Below are 25,939 nucleotides of genomic sequence, written 5' to 3' on the forward strand. Positions count from 1 at the left end.
TATCCACACAACAAAATACTCCACAGCAAGGAGAAAGAATGAACTAGTCACACACCCAACAGCATGGACAAATCTCACAAACACAATGCTGCGTGAAGGAAGCCAGACACAAAAGAGTACGTACTGTGTGATTCCATTTATACAAAGTTGAAGGACAGGAAAAACTCATCTATGGAGACAGAGGTTACAATATATGAATAACGGCTGCCTATGGAGGGGTGGGGACTACCTGCAAAGGGGCACAAAGGTACTTTCTGGGGGGGGATTGGAAATGTTGTATATTTTGATAGGGGTGTTGTTTACATGTGTATGTCTATTAAAACTCATCAATTTGTATAAAGATCTACGCATTTCACTGCCTGTGCATTTTACATACTTCAATATAAAAGAGAGATGTAGCCTCATATGCATTACAAGAATCCTGAAGCCATGGGCTTCTGTGTTGCTGCTGTCAGGCAGGTGCTGCCAGTGGCAGGTCTACAATCTATAGCTTAACCCAGCTGCTGAGGCAAAGAAAAGCCTCTGAGAAATCAGACCCCAAAGTCCTCTAACTCGGGTTACCATCGACCCTCACTTTATTCATTTCCTGAGGAAGATGTTGGCCATGGAAGGTTGATAAGAAGGTGCCAGAACTCTTTGGTTCTCAAGCCATGTTTGAATATCTTCTCAGAGGTTTTTGCCATGTGATTCAAACATGACCAATTCCTGGCCCCAGCAGAGGACAGGCCCAGTGGGAAGTGTATTTGGGCGTGGTTCTCACCATGTTCACCTAATGCCACCCCTCTTCCTGTATCTTACTGGGGAGGAAGAGTGACTGTAGGACTAAGACATTTAGGCAGCTTGGATTTCGTGAAATTGGATGTGTCAAACTCCTAGTTATCCTCCAAATCCATAGTAGCCAAGTTTGAAAGGGCACGTGGCCACCCAGCTAGCGACTACATTTCCCAGCTTCCCTTACAGCTAGATAGGGGTCATGTGACTATGTTCTCACCAATAGAATGTCAGTGGAAGTGGCATATGCAAATTCTACTTGCTTTAAAGGAAACTGCTTGCCCTGGGCTTCCACCCTTTACTCCTTTCATTAGGCTGGAACACAGAGTAGCAGTGACCTAGCTTCAACTAGAAGAGGACAACACCCCTGGGAATGAAAGAGCTACAAAATGGTCAGAAGCTAGGACCCTGAACAACTTCTGGAGCAGTACTATGCAACTAGTCTGGCCCACTCACCTCTAGACTGCTTTGTAAAAGAGAAATTTCAATCTGATTTAAATCACTGCATTTGGGGGCTCTTTACTACAGCATCTTAGCTGACACCCCTAGCAATAAGCTTTTGAGGCTCACGGTCTCCAGGCAGGAATTTCCAAGTCTCACATACTCTACCTAGCCCAGTAATTTGTATTCCAAAGTTCAGATTATACTAGTACATAAAACTAGTCTTTCCCCACCATACAACGTTAATCCTGTTGTTAAACCTGCCCCCACCCACCCAGCCTACAAGACACTCTCAGCTCCTTATTTGTGTATACAAGGTCCTTTCAAGACACGGTCCCACCCTCCACACTCTGCTCACTGCAGACATTTACTTCACCTACATCTCATGTTCTGGATGTTCCCAGAAGGCAAAATGCACATGAAGAACTATCTGCTCACACTTCTGGCCAAGTGGAATGGCCTTTTCACCACTCCCATCCCACACTCTATCCCACCCATGAGGCAATTTTTTACTAAATCTTAAAAACCCAGCCCCAGGGCTTCCCTGGTGGCACAGTGGTTAAGAGTCTGCCTGCCTATGCAGGGGACACAGGTTTGATCCCTGGCCCGGGAAGATCCCACATGCCGCGGAGCAACTAAGCCCGTGCACCACAACTATTGAGCCTGCACGCCTAGAGCCCGCGAGCCACAACTACTGAAGCCCGTGTGCCCAGAGCCCGTGCTCTGCAACAGGAGAAGCCACCGCAATGAGAAGCCCACGCACCGCAATGAAGAGTGGTCCCCATTCGCCGCAACTAGAGAAGGCCCGTGCACAGCAACAAAGACCCAGCACAGCCAAAAATTTAAAAAACCAAATAAATAAATTAATTAAAAAAAAAAACCAGCCCCACCCAGGTGTCTGCTCCTCTGATGAGATGGGGCTGGGAGATGCTCTCTTCAGCTCCTTGCCTGGGTGGGCAAGTCAGGCTCTAGGGCCAGCAGAAATCCTCGTTTGAGGGTCCCACCGAGTTCCCTGCTCAGAGTGCTGCAGCTGAGCAGAGCGGCTGCTTGGGACTACTGCTCGGGCGCTGCAGAACACCTTCTTGGAATCTGACATGTTATCACTTTGGGACTGTTGGCCAGCTGCTCCTGACTTGGCCACATGAAGGCTCAGACTGTCCCAGTCTCTGAACTGAAGAGAACACACACTATTAGCATATCTCTCACCACCATGAATGCAACGTATTTCAATGAAGAGTATCAGGAGGACATCTACAAATCCCAGACTGGAATGTGCAAGTTCTGAGGAATGCTGGAATAACCCAATGTATCTGGGTGACCTTTGGAGAAAGCTGAGACAGAGCTACAACAGGGCAGTGGCTGACACCCAACTCATAGCCCACGTTCTCCACCCGTGTGGCTGACAGGGTCTTGGTGTTCCAGCCGGCTGTCAGCCCTGAGCTTCTGAGGTGGGAGAGCCGAATTCAGGACATTGGTCCACCAGAGACCTCCCTGCCCCATGTAATATCAATCGGCAAGAGCTCTCCCAAAGATGTCCATCTCAACCCTAAGACTCAGCTCCACTCAATGACCAGAGAGCTACAGTGCTGGACACCCCATGCCAAACAACTAGCACAACAGGAACACAATCCCACTGATTAGCAGAGAGGCTGCCTAAAATCATAATAAGTTCACAGACACCCCAAAACACACCACCGGACGTGGTCCTGCCCACCAGAAAGACAAGATCCAACCTCATCCACCAGAGTACAGGCACTAGTCCCCTCCACCAGGAAGCCTACACAACCCACTGAACCAACCTTACCCACTGGGGGCAGACACCAAAAGCAATGGGAACTACGAACCTGCAGCCTGCGAAAGGAGACCCCAAACACAGTAAGTTAAGCAAAACGACAAGACTGAGAAATACACAGCAGATGAAGGAGCAAGGTAAAAACCCACCAGACCAAACAAATGAAAAGGAAATAGGTAGTCTATCTGAAAAAGAATTCAGAGTAATGACAGTAAAGATGATAAAAAATCTTGCAAATAGAATGGGAAAAAAATCCAAGAAACGTTTAACAAGAACCTAGAAGAACTAAAGAGCACACAAACAATGATGAACAACACAATAAATGAAATCAAAAATTCTCTAGAAGGGATCAATAGCAGAATAACTGAGGCAGAAGGACAGATAAGTGACCTGGAAGATAAACTAGTGGAAATAACTACTGCAGAGCAGAAGAAAGAAAAAAGAATGAAAAGAACTGAGGACAGTCTCAGAGACCTCTGGGACAACATTAAACGCACCAACATTCGAATTATAGGGGTCCCAGAAGAAGAAGAGAAAAAGAAAGGATCTGAGAAAATATTTGAAGAGATTATACTTGAAAACTTCCCTAATATGGGAAAGGAAATAGTCAATCAAGTCTAGGAAGCACAGAGAGTCCCATACAGGATAAATCCAAGAAGAAACACACCAAGACACATATTAATCAAACTATCAAAAATTAAATACACTTCCCTGGTGGTGCAGTGGTTAAGAATCTGCCTGCCAATGCAGGGGACACAGGTTCCAGCCCTGGTCCGGGAAGATCCCACATGGCGTGGAGCAACTAACCCCCGTGTGCCACAGCTATTAAGCCTGTGCTCTAGAGCCTGCGAGCCACAACTACTGAGCCCGTGTGCTGCAACTACTGAAGTCCACGTGCCTAGAGCCCATGCTCCACAACAAGAGAAACCACCACAATGAGAAGCCCGCGCACAGCAACGAAGAGTAGCCCCCTGCTCGCCGCAACTAGAGAAAGCCTGCACACAGGAATGAAGACCCAATGCAGCCAAAAATAAATTTAAAATAATAATAATAATAATTAAATACAAAGAAAAAATATTAAAAGCAGCAAGAGAAAAGCAACAAATAACATACAAGGGAATCCCCATAATGTTAACAGCTGATCGTTCAGCAGAAACTCTGCCTGTCAGAAGGGAGTGGCAGGACATATTTAAAGTGATGAAAGGGAAAAACCTACAACCAAGATTACTCTACCCAGCAAGGACCTCATTCAAATTTGATGGAGAAATTAAAACCTTTACAGACAAGCAAAAGCTGACAGAGTTCAGCACCACCAAACCAGCTTTACAACAAATGCTAAAGGAACTTCTCTAGGCAGGAAACACAAGCGAAGGAAAAGACCTACAATAACAAACCCAAAACAAGAAAACGGTAATAGAAACATACATATCAATAATTACCTTAAATGTAAATGGATTAAATGTTCCAACCAAAAGACATAGACTGGCTGAACGCATATAAAAACGAGACCCGTATATACGTTGTCTACAAGACACCCACTTGACACCTAGGGACACATACAGACTGAAAGTGAGGGAATGGAAAAAGATATTCCATGCAAATGGAAATCAAAAGAAAGCTGGAGTAGCAATTCTCATATCCGACAAAATAGACTTTAAAATAAAGATTATTACAAAAGACAAAGAAGGACACTACATAATGATCAAGGGATCAATCCAAGAAGAAGATATAACAATTGTAAATATTTATGCACCCAACATAGGAGCACCTCAATACATAAGGCAAATACTAACAGCTATAAAAGTGGAAATCGACAGTAACACAGTAATAGTAGGGGACTTTAACACCCCACTTTCACCAATGGACAGATCATCCAAAATGAAAATAAATAAGGAAACACAAGCTTTAAATGACACATTAAACAAGATGGACTTAATTGATATTTATCAGACATTCCATCCAAATACAACAGAATACACATTCTTCTCAAGTGCTCATGGAACATTCTCCAGTATATACCATATTTTGGGTCACAAATCAAGCCTTGGTAAATTTAAGAAAATTGAAATCGTATCAAGTATCTTCTGACCACAATGCTGTAAGACTAGATATCAATTACAGGAAAAAAACTGTAAAAAATACAAACACATGGAGGCTAAACAATATGCTACTAAATGAACAAGAGATCACTGAAGAAGTCAAAGAGGAAATCAACAAATACCTAGAAACAAATGACAATGAAAACACGACGACCCAAAACCTATGGGATGCAGCAAAAGCAGTTCTAAGAGGGAAGTTTATAGCAATACAATCCTACCTCAAGAAACAAGAAGCATCTCAAATAAACAACTAACCTTACACCTAAAGAAACCAGAGAAAGAAGAACAAAAGAAACCCAAAGTTAGCAGAAGGAAAGAAATCATACAGATCAGATCCAAAATAAATGAAAAAGAAATGAAGGAAACCATAGCAAAGATCAATAAAATTAAAAGCTGGTTCTTTGAGAAGATAATCAAAATTGATAAACCATTAGCCAGACTCATCAAGAAAAAAAGGGTGAAGACTCAAATCAACAGAATTAGAAATGAAAAAGGAGAAGTAACAACTGACACTGCAGAAATACAAAGGATGATGAGAGATTACTACAAGCAACTACATGCCAATAAAATGGACAACCTGGAAGAAATGGACAAATTCTTAGAAAAGCACAAGCTTCCGACACTGAACCAGGAAGAAATAGAAAATATAAACAGGCCAATCAGAAGCACTGAAATTGAAACTGTGATTAAAAATCTTCCAACAAACAAAACCCCAGGATCCGATGGCTTCACAGGCGAATTCTATCAAACATTTAGAGAAGAGCTAACGCCTATCCTTCTCAAACTCTTCCAAAATATAGCAGTGGGAGGAACACTGCCACAGTCATTCTATGAGGCCACCATCACCCTCATACCAAAACCAGACAATGATGTCACAAAAAATGAAAACTACAGGCCAATATCACTGATGAACATAGATGCAAAAATCCTCAACAAAATACTAGCGAACAGAATCCAACAGCACATTAAAAGGATCATACACCATGATCAAGTGGGGTTTATCCCAGGAATGCAAGGATTCTTCAATATACGCAAATCCATCAATGTGATAAATCATGTTAACAAACTGGAGGAGAAAAACCATATGATCACCTCAATAGATGCAGAAAAAGCTTTTGACAAAATTCAACACCCATGTATGATAAAACCCTCCAGAAAGTAGGCATACAGGGAACTTACCTCAACATAATAAAGACCATATATGACAAACCCACAGCCAACATCGTTCTCAATGGTGAAAAACTGAAACCATTTCCCCTGAGATCAAGAACAAGACAAGGTTACCAACTCTCACCACTATTATTCAACATAGTTTTGGAAGTTTTGGGCACAGCAATCAGAGAAGAAAAAGAAAGAAAAGGAATCCAAATCGGAAAACAAGAAGTAAAACTGTCACTGTTTGCAGATGACATGATACTATAGAGAATCCTAAAGATGCTACCAGAAAACTACTAGAGCTAATCAATGAATTTGGTAAAGTAGCAGGATACAAGATTAATGCACAGAAATCTCTTGCATTCCTATACACTAATGATGAAAAATCTGAAAGAGAAATTAAGGAAACACTCCTATTTACCATTGCAAAAAATAAAATACCTAGGAATAAACCTACCTAAGGAGACAAAAGACCTGTATGCAGAAAACTATAACACACTGATGAAAGAAATTAAAGATGATACAAACAGATGGAGAGATAAACCATGTTCTTGGATTGGAATTACCAACACTGTGAAAATGATTTTACTACCCAAAGCAATCTACAGATTCAATGCAATCCCTATCAAACTACCACTGGCACTTTTCACAGAACTAGAACAAAAAATTTCACAATTTGTATGGAAACACAAAAGATCCTGAATGGCCAAAGCAATCTTGAGAAAGAAAAATGGAGCTGGAGGAATCAGGCTCCCGGACTTCAGACTATACTACAAAGCTACAGTGATCAAGACAGTATGGTACCAGCACAAAAACAGAAATACAGATCAATGGAACAGGACAGAAAGCCCAGAGATAAACCCATGCACATATGGTCACCTTATCTTTGACAAAGGAGGCAAGAATATACAATGGAGAAAAGACAGCCTCTTCAATAAGTGGTGCTGGGAAAACTGGACAGCTACATGTAAAAGAACGAAATTAGAACACTCACTAACACCATCCACAAAAATAAACTCAAAACGGATTAAAGACCTAAATGTAAGACTGGACACTATAAAACTCTTAGAGGAAAACATAGGCAGAACACTCTATGACATAAATCACAGCAAGATCCTTTTTGACCCACCTCCTAGAGAAAGGGAAATAAAAACAAAAATAAACAAATGGGATCTAATGAAACTTAAAAGCTTTTTGCACAGCAAAGGAAACCATAAACAAGACAAAAAGACAACCCTCAGAATGGGAGAAAATATTTGCAAATGATGCAACGGACAAAGGATTAACCTCCAAAATATACAAGCAGCTCATGCAACTCAATATCAAAAAAAACCCACCCAATCCAAAAATGGGCAGAAGACCTAAATAGACATTTCTCCAGAGAAGACATACAGATTGCCAACAAACACATGAAAGGATGTTCAACATCACTAATCATTAGAGAAATGCAAATCAAAACTACAATGAGGTATCACCTCACATGGGTCAGAATGGCCATTATCAGAAAGTCTACAAACAATAAATGCTGGAGAGGGTGTGGAGAAAAGGGAACCCTCTTGCACTGTTGGTGGGAATGTAAATTGATACAGCCACTATGGAGAACAGTATGGAGGTTCCTTGAAAAACTAAAAATAGAACTATCATATGACCCAGCAATCCCACTACTGGGCATATACCCTGAGAAAACCATAATTCAAAAAGAGTCATGTACCACAATGTTCACTGCAGCTCTATTTACAATAGCCAGGACATGGAAGCAACCTAAGTGTCCATCGACAGATGAATGGATAAAGAAGATGTGGCACATATACATACTGGAATATTACTCAGCCATAAAAAGAGACGGAATTGAGTTATTTGTAGTGAGGTGGATTGACCTAGAGTCTGTCATACAGAGTGAAGTTAAGTCAGGAAGAGAAAAACAAATACGGTATGCTAACACATATATGTGGAATCTAAAAAAAATTGGTTCTGAAGAACCTAGGGGCAGGACACGAATAAAGACTTAGACGTGGAGACTGGACTTGAGGACACGGGGAGAGGGAGGGATGGGCTGGGACGAGGTGAGAGAGTGGCACTGCCATATATACACTACCAAATGTAGAATGGATGGCTGGTGGGAAGCAGCTGCATGGCACAGGGAGATCAGCTCGGTGCTTTGTGACCACCTAGAGGGATGGGATAGGGAGGGAGGGTGGGAGGGAGACGCAAGAGGGAGGGGATATGGTGATATGTGTATAACTATGGCTGATTCACTTTGTTATACAGCAGAAGCTAACGCACCACTGTAGAGCAATTATACTCCAATAAAGATGTTGGGGAAAAAAAAAACAACCCAGCCCCAAAGACCCCAGAGAAGCTTCTTTAAAACCCCAAAGCAAAATGCCTTCCTCCCTCTACTATGCTTCAATATTCATTAAGATATTTATCATTCTGAGCTGTATGGATTTAGTTACATATCTGACCTCAGAGCTAGAATATCTGTTCCAAAGACAAAGTCCCTGAAGGTTAAGATCATGCCTTGTCCATTTTCTTTACTTTAGCATTCAACTCAGGATCTGGCTCATACTCAATGAGGGCTGAATGAAAGAAGGAAACAATTTAACAGCTGGCACGTTTCAAAACTCTATACGCACATTATCACTCTTACCTATTCAGTGCAAATGCATAGTGGAATTTAATGTTATGCTGGTCAGCCAGATCAGACGTCGGCAGCATTTCCAGTGTTTCTACCAGCTTCACCATTGCATCATAGTCCTGTTGGCAAGAGGTCCCAAGGTGAGAAAGACAGGAAACACCGCTCTTCACAGGTTTTTTTGAACGAACATGAGACTGCCTCAGCATTTAACTACAAGCCTTTCCCTACAGGCAGCATTTAGTGACGTTAAAGCCCTTAAAAGAATAGCAATGAGATTAAAAACAACAAGGTGGATGAGAGAGAAGACAGAGAAAGAATCACTGCTATCAGAGGTCACAAAAGGACCGAGGAAAGGAAGTTAGATTCAAAGACGATAAAAGAAAACAAATGAGCCCAGCAGCCAGGAAAAGCTACCACATTTTGAGTGTGGGAGAGTTAACACCAGCAGGGCTGTGGGTTAAAATGAACGGGACATAAACATGTAGGAAATCTTACAGTTATTTGCCACGTAAATGGGGGGAAACATCCCAATCCTTCCTATTTTGTCAGAAACAATCACATTCATCTAAACTAGAATTTCTCAACCTTGGCACTACTGACATTTGGGGGCTGGATCATTCTTTATGGTGGGGGCTGTGCTGTGTATCGTGGGATGTTAAGCGGCATCCGTGGCCTTGACCCACTAGATGCCAGGAGCACTTCCCCCTCCCTCCTCGAGTTGTGACAACCAAAAATATCTCCAGATACTGCCACATGTCCCCCGCTTGAGAACCACAGCTCTAAACTGCATAATTACCCAGGGAGAAATTGCTACCGTGTTTGCCTCAGCTGTGTCCCCTCCGAGCAGTGCCATCTGCTACCCTTTCAGCCGGGCTTACAATCGTTTCGGGCCAACTCGCTGACAGCCAGCCACAGTTAGCAGATGAGGACTTCCCACTGAAATCTCATGTCTGTTTTGTGGCTTTACACCTCGATGCTGCTACCCAAGGAAAGGGAAGGCAGAGTATTGCCAAGAAGCTTCTGGCTCACCCTTGAGCCCGAGAGTCCCACCAACGGAAGGTTATAAAGAGGAGGGATGCGTGAAAGCAAGGGCAGAAGGAAGCCAGCAGCTCAACAGAAGAAAAACTTCAAAAAAGGTCATTCCCATTCTCTTGTTCCATGGGGCATAATTTAATCATCATAATTCCTAATAGCATCTGCTATTAAAATCAATTAGATGCATCTGTTTATCACCAGGGGCACGTTCCCTAAGTGGCTGACTCTGTTCTCGGTTCAGGTCGTAAATGGAAGTCTCTCTCATTCAGATTTAAAGACCCGTGGCCAACAACCTCCAATATGGCTTTGTAGAATTCTGCAGGTTATGTACGTTGCCCTGCGTTCCTCCAATGGAAAGGAAGGCAAGACATCCTTAGAAATGGCTCCACAGCATTCAACTTGGAGGGAGGAAACGACTGATTTCCTCCATGGTACCATGTTCTACAAACCCTGTCTCAAGAACTCTCCAGAAGCCTCTGTCACTTGTCTTAGAATAAACCCCTGCATTCCCTGGGTCCTGGACTTGCCTCTGCTACTCCTGCTCTCCCTTTCACTAACAGGCAGTGGTAAACAAAGAAGGAAGTGACAAAGGCCTAAAGGAAGTAGCAGAGGAGTTAAGAGCAAAGAGGACAGAGCCGGTTGCCTCAGTTTGAATCTTGACTTTGCCAACTGCTGTGTGACCTTAGGCAAGTTACTTAACTTCTCTGTACCTCATGTTCCTCATTTGTAAAATGGGGATAATCCAAGCGTACACCCCATAGGCTTATGAAGAGGATTAAGTGAATTAGGACTTGCAAAGGGCTTGGAACAACGCCTAACACAAAGTGCACATAAACTGTTTAATTCTAATTCCTTTTATTAAGCAGTACTGTTTCTGAGATTTTGCTGGAGTGGCCTTCTGATATGACAAAACCTTCTTCAATATTTCCACCACAACAGATATGCGAGGTGACCTATGACCTAGCCACATCCCTATTTTGTCTGTAAAACAGCTACCTAACCATACACCCAGTGTAAGAGTACTTCATATGAGAAATTCCTCATGTCAAGGAAGAACTGTGATAGCCTCAGACAAGCATATTTCATACCTGGATATCACGATAGGACAGCAGTAAATTAATGACGATGTCTGAGGTCAGAACCTCGGTATTGTCCATGCGGAGTTTGATGCGAGCCAGCTCCTTCGCCAGTTCATCACCCTGGTATTTCTCTCTGGCTCTCCGGATGTCATTTAACAAGGCTTCTTTGTAATAAGCACTGGAGAGGAAAACAAGAAAACCTCCAGTCGCATCCATGTGCATCCAGGACTGTGTTGCCCTTAGCAGCTCAAACAAACTTGCTTCTCGTTGACAGGACTTAGGCTAACACATGGGGGCCTCGCCCAGACCTCAGACTCCCTGCATCAGCAAACAGGAGACACGTCCTACTTGTGAGTGACATTCTGTAAAAACTCACCACTAAACAGTAACAAAGAAATATCAGTTCATTATGACCTTGAAAATACTTTCAAACTTGACCCCATATGTATCTGGATGACCCACAAGACTTGCTACCCACCCCAGCCCATCCCCCTCTCTCTGGTATTTTCAAACACAAAGAAGACAAGAAAGTACCTTACTTGAATAGTAATTTCCCCCACGATGAAGAGATTTTCACAAAGCTGAACAAAACTCCAAAGCCATGAAACAGAGTAAAATGAGAACTTCTTTAAAATGTGTCTATCAGGTGTCCCCAGCTAGTAATCACAAAGCTTTTTGCAGCTGGTCGAGAGCCAGAACCTGGATGTGTCCACGAGCAATCCAAGAAGCTGTGCCTGGACGCTTATGGGCAACCTCGGCCTTTTACCCCCTACTCCCCTTGTCATTTTTGACAGCCAGAGTGCTTTTCTAATGTAAGACGTAAAACTTCCTTCATGTGGGCGTCTAGATAATAATAGGGATGTATGACAACATTTCGAGCAGTTTAAATCCACACTGGAATGTCTCACCATAGCCCCTCAAAGAACCAATGCTAGTATCTGGTATTTGGTTTAAAATCTTTAAAAATGACCGAATTTGGTATACAGAGGCCAACTTATAATGACCATAGATTGACTTAAATATGTTGTCTACGCTCCAAGTAATTTTTTTTTTATGGAGACTGGGCATTGCCAAGCTGTAATACTGTCAACCCATTAAGCAGTTGAAATGTTTTAACTGTAGACAGTAAAATTAGGCTGTTTGTTAAAAAGAATAAGTTCAGTAAGTAATATTCTTCAGAGAATGAAAAACAACACCTAAGAATAACAAATGTCACTTTTAATAGCTATAAAACTATGTCAAAAAAAGTGTTTACCGTACACAGCCTGGTCCAATGCTTATAATAAGATCTCAATGAACATTTCAGGAATTAAGTGATGGCCCTCAGAAAGTGCTCTGATAAAATTATCAGTGCATTGCTTTAATTTTTATTTCCTTATTTGTCTATTGCTTATTACCCCAATGATGAGCAAATTAGCAGATTCTACTAATGTTTAAAATTCTATGATTAATCAAATGAGTCATTAAGTTGGGTGACAACCATTGTCCATTTGCTGGACTATAAAGGCATCAAAGCTATTAAAGTGTTATTAGTTCAGCCTGACAAGTAAAAATTTATACTATAGTTTAGACTTGTTTTCAAGGGTAATTCTGAAAAATAGTTTTAATAAACTAAGAAACCTAATAAGAATGGTAACTTGTAAGTAAATGAACAAAACACCGAATTAAATATGGCTTGGAGACATCATATATGTAATAAACATGCAGCCATTTCTGCCTCTGGTAACCAGGGAAGATGTTGCTAATCAATGTGGACTTAGAAATAAATGGCTTCAGGGACTTCCCTGGTGGTGCAGTGGTTAATAATCCGCCTGCCAATGCAGGGGACATGGGTTCGAGCCCTGGTCTTGGAAGATCCCACAAGCCGCGGAGCAACGAAGCCCACCCGCCACAACTACTGAGCCCGTGCACAACTACTGAGCCCTCACGCCACAACTACTGAAGCCCGCGTGCCTAGAGCCCATGCTCCACAAAAAGAGAAGCCACTGCAATGAGAAGCCCGCACACTGCAATGAAGAGTAGCCCCCGCTCGCCGCGACAAGACAAAGCCCGTGCACAGCAACAAAGACCCAACGCAGCCAAAAATAAATAAATAAATAAATAAATTTTAAAAAAAGATTAAAAAAAGAAATAGCTTCAAACCCCTTTTCCGCACAGGGCTCCGGGTAGCCTTTATCAATCTATCAAAGTTGGCACTTGAGCTGAAAATTTATCTGCCATCCCTGTTACAGATGTTTTAAACCATAAGCACCATTTACCCTCTCACCAACCCTTGCCAGCTATCAGGTAGTTCAAGGAGTGGAATCAACTAACAGGTACTTCAAGTTCTCTGAAATTAAACCAAATCAAAAGAGTTGTTTTCCTACTGAAACATACACGAAGTGAATGAGAAACAAACTTGAATCTACTTCTTGCAAAGACCTTGCTCATCTAGCAGACTCAAGCTAGCCTACTTCCTTGTCAGACCTGAAAAGATGATACTGAGAGAGTTCGCTCCCTGAGCTTCACTAAAATGGTCACTGTGCAATAAGACAATAGTTAGCAAGGGGGGACTGAAAGAGGCTTTCCAGGGATGTGCTGCAAAAGGTCCCCCATTTGCTTTCTCTGTTGGCATGTGGTCACATATGTCTGGGTTTCCAGTCTTCTTTTCCCACTACAATCTGTAGCAGAAACTCTGTGTCCAGAGAAGAGGTGACAGGATAGAAAAAGAGAACAGACTGTTAGCAAGTGTGCACCTCACACCAACCCTACAGTAGTAACGCTCCACAGTTCGGGGAGCCACAACGCGAGCCACAGGGACGTGTGGCCCCTTACATTTCATTTTAAGTCAGTTCTGCCAGTGCTTCGGACTTTCATTTGTTTTGGAAGGACAAATCCTTCTTGAGACGTAACTTTCAGGAGTAAACCCTTTAAATTGGCCACAGGCAAGAAAAAAAACTCCCCAAAACTGGATCCTTTGGTTAAGTAGAATAATTTTTCTGCCTTCAAGTTTTAGAACAGGGATGTGTTAAGGACTGGTTTCTTGAGCACCGAGGCTCAAAGAGGTGAGCTGAGTGTTCCAAGGCTACACTGTGAAGAAGCGCCTGAGCCGGGATTCAAACCCAAACCTGTCAACTCCTGAATCACTACTCCAGACCTTCTCTGACATAAATCTACCAAGAACACGTCACAGGACACGCTGAGGTCAGGACGGCTTCAGCTTGACTCAGTACATCCCGACTTTTACAGCACAAGGACTTATGGTTGGAATGACTCTGCTGACGCATTTTAACAACCTTAACAGCTGATTGGTAGTAGGGAGGAAATCACATTCAGAAATGACCTTGAAACACAGAATCTCAGAGTTGAAGGAGCATGAAAGAAAATCAGTGACTTAAGTTCCTTATTTTCTAGATGAGAAAACAGCTACAGAAAAGTTATTTGTCAAGGTCACACAGGAAGTTGGAGCCAAACACAAGCTCACCCCTGACCTCAACTCCAGTTTTATTTCTTTTGGTTACACCTCAACGGCCCAACTTAGTGAGACAGTAAGGAACACTGGATTCCAGGATGACTTCAAAATAATTGGTCGGGGTTCCCCACTCTCTGGGCACTAAGGTCTCTTGAAGTTACGTCACCTCCATGGACGTGAAAGGAAAATTTTGGCAAAGCTCCCAGTGTTGTTGACGGTTGATGGGAATTACCATGAGGTCACATGGATGTCCTTGAGGAGGCTAGTAAACCTGTCCACCAGGGGCACACACAGCGGACCCAGGATGGTGTCCCAGTTGGGCTGCATGTACTCCGAGGCACGTCTCTGGGCGTCACTCTCGCAGCAAAAATAATCAGCGCATGGTGTCATGATGTACGGGATGAAATAATAATTTCCACTAGATGCCTGGGAAGAAGAAACAAAAATGTTTCACGAAATAATTGATGCAGAAGCACAGCTGTGGACTTGGGCAGGTGGAACCTTGGTGGGACAGGAAAGGAGAAAATGACTGACGATGAACAACTTGCACAATATGACTATGAATCTATCATACGCAAAACAGGAAACCACTCAATTTCACAAGCTCTAACACATGGACATACGACAAAAATTTGGTTTCAAACACTGAACTGATCTATATATGTTTCTGAACTTCATCAGCAAAGATTTTAGGGTTTTAAGTCTCAGAAATTACATCGTTTCATTACATATCCTCCCAAATCAGAGGGAACTTCAGCCCAATGATAACCAAGGATTACGATGTAAAGGCTTATTTTCTTTCTTTCAGCATAGGTGGAAAAGCCTTGTTATTTGATAATTTAACCACAGGTGAACTATTTATAAACTTTGTTGAGTAAAAACTGTTTTGCAGGAAGCAGATATTAATAAATATGATTAGTCTCAGAGATGTTTTGAAAAAAAAGGATCTGTTTAAAAATTTTTATATTGTCAAACAATACTCAAGTAAAACAGTATCTTTTTTCTATGGAATAATCATGATTCATAGTCAAATTGTAATCCTTTGTAAAGCATAAACACTACCTTTAAATAGCATTAAGCCCATGCTCAGTTTTTAGCATATTTGGAGGACTAAAATATGTTTTTATATGACATTCTTCTATCACAGTCAATCTTTTGTCTATACTGTCATAAAAAGCAACTAGGTTAAAATTTCAGACTTTCTAATTCCTTTATCTTCACTAAGTTTTAAAGAATTTACACGATGCCAGAAATAATTCATCTGACTTCTTCCCTTTAATTTTTTAAACTAAGGGAGTTATCTAGGAATTTTGGCATAATGCAGACATAACCTTGGGAAGTACACTTTCACCAAGAAAGAGAAGTCAAAGAAACAACACAGTTTCATCTAAATTAAAAAGAAATTCATTCATCAGAGAGACAACTGTCAGAATGCTACAATCTCAGATCAAACAGAAGTCTTGGGAAAACTTTCCACATTGGGGAACTAGCTTGAAACAAATATGTGACAGACATTTTAAAGTTTTCCTTTTGAATAAGATTTGCTTACACAAGGACAGGTGGCATTCTTATTTCTATCTAAATTCAAAATACAAATAATTGTCCTGCAATTCTCTCCCTCTTTTGTACCTTCTAGGGCATCTATAGCACTGTCAAGACATGTCTTTAGGCCCTAAAATAATTCGTTAAGCAAAAATGACTAGCGCTGCTCCACTCAACCATATTTGAGACGGTCAGCAAACTTTTTCTGTAAAAGGCCAGATGGTAAATATTTCTGGTTTTGTGGGCCATATAATTTCTACTGCAACTACTCGACTCTGCTGTTACAGCATGAAAGCAGCTGCAGACAACATGTAAACACATGAGCATGGCTGTATCCCAATAAAACTTCATTTATGGGCACAAATTTGAATTTCATATTTTCACATGTCCTGAAGTATTCTTCATCTTCTGATTTTTTTCCAAGCATTTAAAACTGTAAAAACCAATGTGAGCTCACAGGTCATACCAAAACAGGTGGTGGGCCAACCCTCGTCTAACACTAAGCTTCCTGATGTTTCATGATTCCTGATAATAGGTTTTATGAGAGTACTTACCCTGCTGCAAAATAGCAGCTGGACACTGTCCCCGTGGACACTAGATATTGGGGTTAAACACCTCAAACTACAAATGTCAGTCTGTTACAAAGAGAAGGAGCAAAATTTTTGGTGTGTTGGTGATAACTGGGGAATAGGAGGAACAAAGACCCTTCCCCCTCTGGTAATATCTTCAAATTCTCAAAGACAGGTTCAAATTGCCCAGCAAAGTAAGGTTTTGGTAGGTTAGAGACGAATTTCTCCATCATCTGTAACAAGAAAGCCATGTTGCTAAAGTTAATTAAATTAAATGCCATTTATACACTCAGAAGTTAAACTGCTTGTTCTTCTACCTGAAATTGGTCGAGTTTATGGTAAAAGATTTCCTAGTTCAGACTAAGAGGGAGAAAAGAGCTGTGTGAATCAGTGAAGTCCAGAAGGTAAAAAAAAAAAAAATTTTTTTTTTCTTCAAAATTTCTCTATTGAAAAAATAGAGTTTGCTATTTTCAAAAAGTTAGAGCTAGGCTGGAGGTGTGTGGAGCTCCTCAGATCCCCTCCCCAGAAAAACAAACATAACTCGTAACAAATATTTTTAAAAAACCATTTAAAGTCTCTATAAATTGTCTTAAGAACATACAGCAAATGGAGGAACCTTTACTCGAGAAAATTGATTAAATCTTGATAAGAAGACTGAGACTCTAGTATTTGAGCTATAACCTGCTCTTCCCCTACCCTCGAGCCCAGAGTGACAATTCTATTCTGGATGGGTACAGCCAAGAAGATGGGACCCCCTCCCACCCTCAGCTTCAAGTCTAGGGTGGCAGTTTCTCCCTGGGAAGGCTAGGCCACCAGCATCCTCATTCACCACAGCCCTGTCCTGTAGAAGCTCTATTCCAGGCAAGCATGGTCAAGAGGACCAGGGCTCCATTTCTCCACCACGTTCCCACTTGTATGGCAGAAGCTCTATCTTAGGTGAAATAGGCCAAGAATACTGGGCCCTGATCATCTATGTCCCAGCTCACATAGGGCAAAGGTTCCATGCCAAGAGAGGCAAGCTGAGAAGATCAGGGACTGCTACCCTTGCCCAGCACCCCGCTCATAGCAGGGTATCACTCTGAGAGAGGCAGGCTGCTACCGCCACCCCTCCCCAGCTCTGGAGCAGTGGTGCAGAGGCTCTGCCTAGGGTAGAGGCATGCTGTAAGAACAGACAGCTTTGCAGCTCTCCCTAAGGGGACTGACTTTATGTGAAACATAGCATGGAGAAGTTCAAACCTACAGGCACTGTCAAAGACAATGGAGATTTTTATGGCAAGAAATTAAGAGGAGGCTGGTAGCTCCATGATAGCAATGGGTGAAAGGTAGACAAGCTAGAAGTTTAACAAAGAGAAACAGGGGAAGAGAGAGTTATGAAAGGCTTCCTGCGGTCAGAGTGAACCTTAAAGACCAGTTTTAAAAACTACCCCTGCAAAGAAGCCCAATGTTAATGATATTAGACTGTGGAACATTTATGTCTCTGGTGATTGGCAAAAACAATAAAGCAATCAGCTAACAATTAGGGGAGACTAACAACTGGATGTAATATCAATAGAGGAAGATCAGTCAGAAACTTAACAGGGAAACTGGGAAAAGATATAGTCAAAGAGAGCCCAGCTATTAACCACTGTCATCCCCAGATGGGGATGGGAGGGTTAGGGTAGCTGTGTGCATGTTCAAGGCTGCACCTTCTGAGGTGTGACATCAGAGGCTGCACACTGGAGGAAATAGACTTCACTGAACTAGTCCAGCGAAGTCACTAAACAAATAAACCAGCAAACAGGAACAAGTTCCAGAGGCAGGAGGGAGAAAGTCAGTATCCAGAGCTGCTACATTATCTAAAATGTCTAGTTTTCAGCAACAAAAAATACAAAACATGCAAAGAAACAGGACAGTGTGATCTGTATACAGGAGAAACAGCAGGCACCAAGTAACTGCCTTTGAAAGGACCCAGGTATTGGACTTTGGAGACAAAGACTTGAAAACTGCTATTATAGATATGTTTGAAGAACTAAGGGAAACCATACTTAACAAATTAAAGGTATAACTACAATGCATCATCAAATACAGAATATCGATGAAGAATCAGGAATTACCAAAGAAGAAGCAAATGGAAATTCTGGACTTAAAAAGCATAATAACCAAAATTAAAAATTCACTGAAGGGGCCCAACAGGAAATTTAAGTGGAAGAAAGAATCAGTAAACTTGTAGACAGATCAATAGGGATTATGCAAACTGAAGAACAGAGAGAAAAAAGAATGAAGAAAAATGAACAGAGCCTCAAAGAAATGTGGGACACCATCAAGTGCACCAACAAACACAACTCATAATGGGAGTCCTGAAAGGAGAGGAAAGCAGCAGAAAAATACTGAAAGAAATCAGTGCTGAAAACTTCACAAATTTGATTAAATGAATCTACATATCCAAGAAGTTAAATAAATTCCCAGTAGGATAAACTCAAAGAGATCCACACCCAGATACACTGTAGTCAAAATTGTGAAAGACAAAGTCTTGCAAACAGCAAGAGAAACAAGTGTCTTATTGTGTACAAGGGCAACCCAATAAAATAAACATCTGACTTTTCATCAGAAACAATGAATGCTAGAAGGCAGTAGGACGACATATTCAAAGTGATGAGAGAAAAAAAAGTGAACCAAAAATCTTATATCTAGCAAAACTATCTTTTAAAAATGAAGATGAGGGACTTCCCTGGCGGTCCAGTGGTTAAGACTCCGCACTCCCAATGCAAGGGGCACGGGTTTGATCCCTGGTTGGGGAAATAACATCCTGCACGCCGTGTGGTGCACCCTTAAAAAAAAAAATCAATCTAAAAATAAAGGTGAATCTAACGTCACTGAAAGTATACAAGGTCTCGAGAGAAAATTTCAACACCCTAATAAAGGATCTGAAAGAAAATCTGGGGGGAAATAAAGACATTTTCAGGTAAACAGAAACTGAGATAATTTGTTCCTAGCAGACCTGTCTTACAAAAAATATTAAAGGAAGTTCTTCAGGCTGAAAGCAAGTGACACCAGACAGTAATTTTAATTCACACGATAAAAATAAAGTATGCAATATAGTTAGTTATACAGGTAATTGTAAGAGACAATATAGTTGCTAATTTCTTCTTTCTTAACTGGTTTAAAAGACAATTGCATAAGATGATGTATATAATCATATGTTGGGGCCTGTAACATAAAGATATGTAATATATTTGACACTAGAAGTACAAAAGATGCAGGTGGAAACAAAGCTGTATTGGAATAAGGAAATAGCACCATTTGGTAACTTGAATCCACAGAAACAAATGAAAAGAATCAGAAATGGTAAACAAACAGGTTAATGTAACTCTATAAGTACTTATTTTCCTTTCTTCTCTCAGCTTTGTTAAAAGGTAATATTATACAGAGTAATAATTCTAATAAAAATACATACAAAGATTACAACTAGGGGCTTCCCTGGTGGCGCAGTGGTTAAGAATCTGCCTGCCAATGCAGGGGACACGGGTTCGAGCCCTGGTCTGGGAAGATCCCACATGCCGCGGAGCAACTAAGCCCGTGAGCCACAACTACTGAGCCTGCGCGTCTGGAGCCTGTGCTCCGCAACGGGAGAGGCTGCGACAGTGAGAGGCCCGTGCACCGCGATGAAGAGTGGCCCCCACTCGCCGCCACTGGAGAAAGCCCTTGCACAGAAACGAAGACCCAACACAGCCAAAAATAAATAAATAAATTAATTAATTAAAAAAAAAAGATTACAACTAAATAAACCTGAGTATCCATAAGAGGTAGGTAAGCTGAAGGTGCAGGAATCCAACCTATTTGGATAGAATTGTTACGGGTTTTTTTTTGTTTTTTTTTTTAAGAAATTCACGTTCTTTTATTTATTTATTTATGACTGTGTTGAGTCTTCGTTTCTGTGCGAGGGCTTTCTCTAGTTGCGGCAAGTGGGGACCACTCTTCATCGCGGTGCGCGGGCCTCTCACCATCGCGGCCTCTCTTGTTGCGGAGCACAGGCTCCAGACGCGCAGGCTCAGTAATTGTGGCTCACGGGCCCAGTTGCTCCGTGGCATGTGGGATCTTCCCAGACCAGGGCTCGAACCCGTGTCCCCTGCATTGGCAGGCAGATTCTCAACCACTGCGCCACCAGGGAAGCCCTGTTACAGGTTTTAAAACTATTTCCAAAACAAATATTTCTACTGAAATCTTGACAGTCTTCCTTTAGCAAACCTATTCTACCCAAATAGCACAAAAGTTAACTTTGCCCCAGTCCTGCTCTAATCCTCAATAATGAGGTGTGAAAAAATAAGATTTTGACAAATATATGCTCTGTGCTGTCACAGGTTATGGCTCAAGTGGGCGGAGCAGCAGCGGTGGAGGCTGGTGAAAGCCTGCCCACAGCTGGAGCGGATCTGATCCTCTGAGCAAACATTTAGCCTCAGTTTGAGAAAATATGGAGAAAGAAAGGGAACGCATGAACTCTGAAGACAACTGAACAAGTTTAATGAACAGGACTGAGGAGACAGCAGGCATCTGGAGCCTTGGGAAAGTAAAAATACTTCCTTTGAGAAAATCCTTCATAAAGTGTATATAGAAGTTTAAGAAATTTTACAGAAAGAAATTGGGGCTCATGACTACATTTTAAAAAGCAATTCATAAACTTCCAAATGAAAGCACAGGCTCTTGAGTGCAGTACTTTTGTTCTTACAAAGAATAGGCCCAAACATCTTCAAATGATGGAACACATTCAGTCTTTTGTTGGTGGGGGAGACCCAAAATTAAAAAGAAAAACACTGATTAGCATAACACATGTTCAATAGCAAACCAGGCTTGGATATTTGTAATTGTTACATTTATAAATGGAAACTTCTCAAGAATCCAGCTCATTAAAACAAATTTAACAAAGGCAGCTTAGTTTCCTACATAAAGGGGCATTAGAACCAGTATGCTAGGCACATAACTATGTAAACCCTTATTCTAAACACTCTTCAAGTATTTCCAAAAGGATGATTCTGATACAGTAAGTGAAGTCAGAGAGCAGAGTAAAAGCCACTGGTCTCTGACACTATGAGGGTAGGGAGTGGAGGAATCTGTCCTCTGAAGTTTTTAGCTCTAAACTTAGCAACTGAGATTTCCCAAACTACTACCATCTACAAATATCACCACAATGAACAGTTCATCCCATAGCATCACTAGGTTAAATAATAGGTATCTTTAAAAAAGCTCTCACTACAAAAGTGTGGTTATAAAAATGCCATAATTTTTAATGCCTGCCTAATATACCAACTGGTGAATATATATAATGTACTTCATCATTCTCTTATTATTTAACTTTGTTTTGAAATTTCTTACTATACACTGAGATGAACACCTTTGCATATGGCATCTTTACACTGTGGTCTTTTCCTAAGAATAGCTTCCCAGGAGTGAGATTACTAGAGCAAGTTTAAGGTTCTTGATATGTGTGGCCAAGTTGCTGTCAAAAAGGATGGAGCAATTTATACTCCCACTGGTAGTGTACGAAGGCACTTCAATTTCATCACTGTCTCAGGAGAGCTGGGTAGTGGGGTTTTTTTTTCCACATTTGCTAAGTTAGGTAAGAAAGAAATAACTTATGATTATTGAAATAGGAAGTCAGTATCATCTCAGCTCAAGCATAGCAAGATAGTGGAGAATTTGTATAGCCAAAGATTGAATCCCAACTCTGCTCCATACTAGATGATGACCTTGGAAAATGTACTTATCCACTTAAACCTCAGTTTTCTCATGTTTAAAATGAAGACAATAATACTGTCAATTTCTTTAAGTGATAGAGGCTTAAAGACAGTCATGGCACATAGTGGACATCCAATAAAAGTATTAGCTATGTTAGATAGTTCTAGACCAGACCAGACCGGGAATTCTGAACCCGGAGCCCATTAATTCTTGGGGGTCTGTGAGCTTGAATGAGAAAACAAAATTCCACCTCTGTCATCATTTGCCTTTAATTGAAATGCAACAGAGCCTTCGATCAGGAATGTAGGTAACCCATTCTTGTTTTAGCAGGACATGGGACTTTGTCACTAATAGAAATCACAGAATTTTTCATGTCATATTACAGTTCCTGCAGAGGTCTCAAAATAACTTTTATACTTATCACTACTCCAAGATTATGACAGTTTTTAGACTTGCTGCTTCATTTTATTATTTGAGACATTAGTAAAGGAGGACATAGATTACAATATACAACTTTAAAAATATTTTTGATAACTATATTTCAGTGTAAATATAGTCATACTGAAATATAGTTGGTCTCCTTTGTAATCCTTTGTATTTATTTAAGCACTTTAAGATACATTCTGAGAAGGGGTCCATAGGCTCCTCCGGACTGACAAAGGAGTCCCAGGCCCCCAAAATGTAAGAAACCCTGCTCTGGACTCCAAGCAGATGTTTCATATAGAACAGCCTACCTGCAGCCCTAAAACATCAGAGATTCTTCAGTGGGCTTCATATATGAACATTTCCATGATAATAGTGTGAGTCTCATCCATAAACAACTGTCTGGATTCTCCAGGACAGCCCAGGAGAGCAGAGCATGTTGGGGTCTCAACCTAATTGCCCGTCAGGTTCAACCATGGCCACTAACCAAGAACACCTGGGACGCACCCCCCAGCAGGCTCCTCTGCAGGCGCCCTGTGCAGGAAGGCCAGCGGCCCAGGAAGGCCAGCACAGAAACACAAGTGAAGGGGCCTCATTACACCAGCACTTAGTTTTGTTTATGGCTAGCAGCAGCTCACATAGTTGGTTAAAAACAGCACAAGTTTTATAAATTAATTCTTTGGAGCAAATAAAATGTGTAAGAATTTATCCCAACCAACTCATGATGAGACTTTCAGCTTGACCTTCCATGGAACATTTTAAAAGTAATGATACAAACATTTAATCAGTCAACAAATGGCCTACTCAAAAGAAGGGGGAAATATCTAAGGCAGATGGAAGGTGGTTTAATACTACCCGTGAGAGAAGCTGATTTCTGAGCACTTATGGAAGAATGCATATCTTGATTGCTGGCAGATTCAAGCTTTGGAGCTTAAATCTTGTAATACAAATGGGCTGCAAATCCTTAGTGAAAACTAGAATTTAAACAGCATAGAAAATTGTTCCCAAGAAAATTTAGGGAGCAAATGTGCAAACCTAAGACAATTAAAAAATTATTTAACATAACCATGTCTGACAAAGTCAATTTATTAAGGAAGAAAATCTAGGTCAGGTACCACTCTAAAAAAAAATGATTACAAGGTACAATTCTTTGTCTAGTCAGTTAAAGGAGAATTTTTAAAAATCAGCATGCATGCACATCAGGGAAATGCATTTTTTTTAAAGATCAATGCAAATAGCATTCTACATTGCTATCTTTCTATATTGGCCTGGTCATAAGAGGAACAAATGCATATACAGAAGCTGAGTAACAATTTCAACTGGATAATCAGACTACTGTGCCACTGAAAGGTGAATGAAGATATCCCTGCTGGAAACATGCCATGTAGCGCCAACTGAGCTATTCCAAGAGTCCATCTGCTTTGTTCAAATAACAGAATGGCTATCATAAAGTCAGAGAATTATTTCAGAGCTGGCACAAATCACAGTAATCACCTTATTAATAATCATCTCATTTTATAAGGGAGGAAACCGATTCCCAGCAAGGTTAGCCAACTGGCCCACAGATGACCACAGAGCCAGGCAAATCTCATGTCCTCCCCCTCCCTTCCTAGACTTCTTGTCACTAACCGTCAATCCAGCTTAATTCTGAAATATCCTTAAATAGACATGGACATGACATACAAAACAAAATGCCCAACACCAACAGATGAGTGAATGGTGAAGTTTATGGTATGTGAATTACATCTTAAAGAAAATAAATGGGTATCATGGGACACTAAAGACTTATTCAGTTGGTAGGCAGAATTAAATATTTATATCTCAGTTCTGACATTGGCCCTGTGAAATGTGACATTACTCCTGTGATATTCAAGAGGTACAGAGAAAAGTTTTATGGTTCACACCTCCAGAGTACTCCAATTTATTTACTTATTTATTCATAGTACTCCAATTTAAAAGAGAACACAGACCACAGGCATGAAGGGGAAAAAAAGACAAAAAAGACTTGAACAGAGAATTTAAGATGAGGTAGAAATAAAAAATAGCTATACAAATGAAATAAATATTCAAAGGGCAGACATTTTTACATAAATCACATTCAATGTGTAAAATAAAATTCTCCCTCTCCATCTACTATGAGAGCTAGCTTTCTTGTTTGAAATTGAGTCTTAATTAATAAAAGTGGTAGAAATTCTGATTCTGAGTTCAGAAAACCCAAAGGATATGGAAAGTAGAAAAGAAATTTAATTGCCTTTTTACCAAAGTGGCCCTAAGCAATCTACATCATCCTCGGTAATTTTGGATCCCAAGCCAAAGCAAACTGAAGAACTGAGGAAGGCAAGAGGGAAGGACCAGGAGAAATTCTGTTATTCTAAACTTGAGGCCTCAGTGTGCTTGTAAGCCAGGTAAAAGACTTCCAGTATTGTAGACAATACCCCCAATACTGCCAATGTCTGTTTCTCAAAGAATTTCCACTTTACTGGGATCATAGAGATAACTATTTTGATGGGAACAATGAGCTTCTTTTAAGTCTCATTGGCTTTCCAGAGGAAAAAAATAATTACCTAGTCCAGAGGTCAAGAACCAGATTAGTTTTTTAATAAGGTGTTTTTTAGTCACATGATCCTAGCTTGGAAATTTAACTCCGCTTTTAAAAAAACATCTCTGATCTCTGGCTTTAGGACATGACAAATGAAAGTGAGGTCTAGTTTACTTTGAACAATTTCTTCTACAAGTATTGGGTGGAAAACCTCATCTTCTGCTAGTAATTTTCCTGGGGGACAAGGAAGGTTTATGTCCCCATGCTTCCTCTCTGGTGAGGCTACGCATAGCTTCCAAATAATTTCCCACCAATTCAAAGGAAAAAATTATTTCTGTGCATCTCAGCTTTTGAGGTACATGCTTAGTCTTGGGGTATATGTGATTTACATATTTCTCAAGTAAAATGATTATAAGGTGGTGGACACTCAGGCGTACACCCACATCCCCCCTTCAAGGAAGGACGTGCTGCGCCAGCTACCAGGAGCATTGTAGCTCTCACCCCTGCTGTCAGCCCCTTCTGGAACTGCCTCAGCTGCAGAGAGCACTTCACTCAATGTCACTCTCCTTCCAGTGAGGGATGGATACAGGAGAATAAAGGCCTGGCCATCCCATCCCAACTCAGAACTACTCCAAAAGGTCAGTCCAGCTCAGAGCTCCCCAGGGGGAATCGGCCAAGGCTGCCACTGAGCCTCCA

At 41.1% G+C, this 25,939-nt stretch overlaps 1 protein-coding gene across 5 annotated transcripts in view; it reads right to left on the reverse strand.

Moving 5' to 3' along the window:
• MAP3K15 (mitogen-activated protein kinase kinase kinase 15) overlaps positions 1–25,939 on the reverse strand; it is a 148,331-nt gene that overhangs the window by 83,156 nt on the left and 39,236 nt on the right. For 4 of the 5 annotated variants that reach the window (XM_059911660.1, XM_059911656.1, XM_059911657.1 and 1 more), the window contains 3 exons: positions 14,694–14,887; positions 11,020–11,188; positions 8,909–9,015 (listed from right to left, as the gene is read on the reverse strand). In XM_059911660.1, coding sequence (XP_059767643.1) covers positions 8,909–9,015; positions 11,020–11,188; positions 14,694–14,887 — 470 coding nt within the window. Of the gene's footprint in view, positions 1–8,908; positions 9,016–11,019; positions 11,189–14,693; positions 14,888–16,557; positions 16,596–25,939 lie in introns of those variants that run through there. The other variant, XM_059911659.1, reaches the window with a different exon arrangement.

The sequence above is a fragment of the Balaenoptera ricei genome, chromosome X, assembly GCF_028023285.1.
Source record: "Balaenoptera ricei isolate mBalRic1 chromosome X, mBalRic1.hap2, whole genome shotgun sequence".
Classification (NCBI taxonomy): Eukaryota; Metazoa; Chordata; class Mammalia; order Artiodactyla; family Balaenopteridae; genus Balaenoptera; species Balaenoptera ricei.